At 45.2% G+C, this 4,277-nt stretch overlaps 1 protein-coding gene across 2 annotated transcripts in view; it reads left to right on the plus strand.

Annotated features, from left to right (window-relative positions):
* The first annotated feature begins 620 nt into the window (after window positions 1-620).
* Window positions 621-4,277, plus strand: part of LOC109860892 — a 13,100-nt gene continuing 9,443 nt past the window's right edge. Inside the window, exons 1-2 of one of the 2 annotated variants that reach the window (XM_020440307.1) lie at window positions 621-657; window positions 1,626-1,881. In XM_020440307.1, the coding sequence (XP_020295896.1) occupies window positions 1,849-1,881 (33 nt within the window). In that variant the 5' untranslated portion in view covers window positions 621-657; window positions 1,626-1,848. Of the gene's footprint in view, window positions 658-1,022; window positions 1,069-1,625; window positions 1,882-4,277 lie in introns of those variants that run through there. The other variant, XM_020440315.1, reaches the window with a different exon arrangement.

The following is a 4,277-nucleotide window of genomic DNA, read 5'->3' on the forward strand; positions in this document are numbered from 1 at the left end:
CGTCCGATCTCTCTCGTGGGACCCACGATGAAGCGCACCGCGATCAAATGCGGAGACGCAGGTTTCCCTTCGCGTGTTATATTATTTATCTCTCGAAGGCGGCTTTTGTATTGTATATAGCCGGTGTTTCTCATTCGGAACGCAGCAAACGCGCGCGCACGCGTGAAGTCCCGTCCATTACGCGGCAACCCGGTGAGAAGGCGTGTTTTCCACCGTGTGAGAGGCGTCGCGACTTCCAGACGGGGACCAATCGATGATTTCTCGGAGAGTCATTAACTCACATAACGAATGATGCCAGGTGAACGCCGACGCCGTTACCGCCATGCTGCTGAATAAAACGCACGATCCGCGCACGTACGTCTCGTATGTCTCTTCAATCGATCGGAATGTAATGCGGAATTATTGTATCGCGCGGGATTCGGAGATGATAAGAGGAAGCATCGCGTTCACTCTTTGAACTGTTTTTTATTAATCATCAAGACGATCGATAGCCGAAGATGCACGACGGATAAAACGCGAGTATAATAAATAAGATAAGCAGCTATGCTATATACAGCAGATATATATATATATATATAACGTGTAAAAGGAAGACTGAATCGCACAGACTGGCGTGATTGCTCTCCGACGAGGCAGATACGTTTACCTCATCGGTAGGTCAGTACAAGACGTCGTGGGGCCGCGACGTAATCGTCCGGGATCGTCGGAAACGAGCAAGATAAGATACCGATTCGCAGGAACGGGAATCGATCGAGTGACGAAACACCCTCGCCTCTTTTTGCACGAAACGCCGGCGTTTAGCGTCGTTGACTTTATCGGAATGTTAAACGTTCGCCGTTCGGTTCAGTCCGTCGTTACACGTTGCGCGGTGAACGCGTCATCCTGTTGAGCGATTGCGGCTCGGGTATCGCGCAACGGTCATTTACAATTCTCGCGACACTTTCGCGGATGAAAATATACGAAAATTTCGCTCTCCTGAGACCGGTCGTTCGGAAATATATCAGACAGAGATATTTGAACGGGAAAATTGCAATAGATAGATGAGTGCAGAGATTTTCCATGTGAAAGGTGAGAGAATGCGCGATAACAATTGTCTTTTAGATTTAAAAAAAAAAAAACAAATACTAGAAATTAAAATGTAACCTACTTACGTATAAGTCGTACTCTTGTGCAATTGTGTTTTTTATATTCAATGCTAAATATAGATTACACATTAAGTAAGAGTTGTCGATTAATAATCTTATCGATCGGAGAGAAAAATATGCTACCGCGGTCAGGTTAACTCTCTTTGTTAAAATATTAATTTGGAAAATGTCGAAATCTATTTGAACATTTTGGTTTGATTAATCGACTGCCAAAACCGTGACGAACACGTGTAAGTACGTACGTACGAACTAAAACGCGTTGTGATCGCGCAACACGATCGCGTTGATAAAGATTTGAACGGTGATTAGACGATATGACTATCTCGATCGCGGTTGCGTGTATAAAGCCGGTCACTCGCTCACACACGAACGAACGCAAAGTCCGAGTCCGCGTTTCGTTCGTTAACTCGTTGTATGTATACATTACAGTTTGAGAGAGGCCAGCAGCAATAAAGAGACGCTTATCGATTCTGTCGACAGATCGGCGGCGCGGTAGCCATGTCATCGCCGGATCGGCACGGCGGATCATCACGAGAAATCGACGTGGAGCCGGGAGAGAGCCATCGTCGTTGGCCCGGTATATTTAGGGCCGCCGAGTGACTTCCGGCAGCCGAAGGGATCGGTAAACCGAAGGGATCGATACGAGCGAGTCGATCCAACCAGCTCGCAACCTACGGCCTCCTTGCTGGCCTGGCCAGCTACTATGCGAATTGAAGCTCTCAGCACCCTCGTCGCGGTAAGTGTTGATTATTCGGCAAACTGAATGCTTTTGAACTGGGATTCTCGCTTCAGTTCGGGAAAATTGCATGCGGACAAAGAAAACGAATTTATATTTCTATGTTGAACAATTGTTTTTTTTTTTTTTTCTAAAGCGAGAGAAACTGTGTAATATTTATTTTGCATTTTATTTTGTATCGTTAAAGTAATCGCTTGAGTGAACGAAATTAATTAAAATTCGATCTACATTTGTGAGACGATAACGAGCGAGAAATATTTGTCGCTGAAAATCATGCTTCAACATCATGCGATCGCTCGTGGCAGAGTCATAAGTAATTGCGATGAGTATCTTGCGCGAGGAGCCTCTGTGTGCGCGCGATCGATGCAACATTCGATCCGAGGAGCGCGCGCGCTCGTAGCGCAGCATTGTGGACGTAGTAGATGAGCGGAGATCAGCGAAACAATAATTACAATATCCACAGTACCGACGTAACGATCGTAAAATACCGCCCGCCGCGAGCATTATTAGCATATTATCGAGATGCCGCGCACACACACACACACGCGAGCCCGCCAAGCGACGACGATGACGATAGAGCCGTGGACGTTTCTCAGTTCCTGTCACGAGCGCGTCAATAAACTTTCAGGATTATGGCGCGGGAATCATTTCTCTTCCTATTACCTCTCTGTGTCTTCCACCCATCATTCGTCACAGTTGGGCGTCCTTGTCGCGTTTTTTCTCACGACTTTTCAGACGCAATTACCGACATAATTATCGGATTTCTTATTAAAGCTGTCGCGAATTGCGACAGAATCTCATTACTAATACGTGTATGTGTGTGTGTGTGTACGAAATAGCTACTTGAATCAGCAACACGAATTTTGACAGAAAAGAAATATGACAAAAAAAAAAAAAAAGACACGCTGATAAATTTGTTTTAAATCGTGTGAATTTTTTCACATCTAATCGTTTAAAATCCGAAATCCGTATTTTATTGTCCTTTGATACTATTTTCCTCGATGTGGTGTTTTTTTTTGCAAAGGATTCGATGATTCAATTACACTTGTCTCGGAACAGCTCGGATCGCGCGTGTGTCTCTGATACTGAGAACAATATATTTTCACACGCGTCATCTATTCGTTCCACGATGTGAACACGAAAAATAATAATATTCTCGCGCAAAAGTAAAAAACTGTTGAAACGACTGCATGAATCACGCGTTCTGAGATTATGTCGATCGAAATCGGCGATTAGCGATCGTTCCAGCTGCAGGCGTTCTCGAGAAGAAAGAAAGAGCAACATATCCTTGTATCGCGACGACGCGTTCATACCAGCGTTATCTACATAACATTACGCGTCTGCGGATCGGCGGCAACGCGACGATTTCGCGACGTTAGTACGAGCTCGTGATATTGATAAATGATAATCATCGGTGCGCCGGTCGGGTGCAACGCGCGCTTCAGCGATAATTTAATAATGGTGGATTAGCGGCGCACGCGCGTGTGTGTGCGCGCGTAAGTAATCCGAGTCACGCAGACGCACCGGGGCCAAGCCTTACGGCGGCATTACTATGCTAATCGGTCCCGGCACCGGCGCCGATGCCTTCAATAAATAATCCGCTTAACGCGGCGTTAAACGGGATGCAACCTATAACCTGCTGCATGCGCGTCTCCGGCGCGACGACGCGTCGGCAACGAGTTTTCGTCGTGGATTTTCGCCGGATGCTGCCGCGGCACGCGATGAAGATACCGTCGGATTATTTTTGCGGAGCGAGGTCTCTTCTCGAGAGACGTTATCCTTCAACTCCGTCTCTCGATTACTTCATGATCATCGCAAATAACGCGTCGCCGTCGGCGCGTCGTTAAACACGTCGGCGCGGGGAAATTTAAGAGCGTTTATAATCACGCGAGAAAGAGGCGCGGTTCCTCGTTACGTCGCGATTTATCTTCGAAAAATGTTAAAAAAACAAAGAAATCAAAATGTTATACACTTGTCGTTATGTAGTAACAAACGGTATTGGGAGCGAATTTTTCACCTCTTGTCCGGCGATAATATATGCACAGGAAGAGTTACAAAAAACGTTGGACGCGGGAGACCAATCAGAAACGACGTAATTTCGCACAAACGCTAATGCATTGGATCGGTTTTCGGAGCGCATTAGTAACCCGAGAAAACTTTTGAATTTATTATAAATAACAAGTCACATAAACGCTTCACCGAAGCGGTTTCGATATAAATTACAAAATCCATCGAAACGATCTCTCCTCGATCGTTAATAACATCTGAAATTATAGCCTGCTGCTTATGCTCACGTTTCTGAATCTTTTGCGGATAGAACGTAGTGATTAAAAAAAAAAAAAAAAAAAAAAAAAAAAAAAACGAGAACTACTACAATGTTTGTTTGCGCAATATTT

This window comes from Pseudomyrmex gracilis, unplaced genomic scaffold (assembly GCF_002006095.1).
Source record: "Pseudomyrmex gracilis isolate BER0280 unplaced genomic scaffold, ASM200609v1 scaffold_8, whole genome shotgun sequence".
NCBI lineage: Eukaryota > Metazoa > Arthropoda > Insecta > Hymenoptera > Formicidae > Pseudomyrmex > Pseudomyrmex gracilis.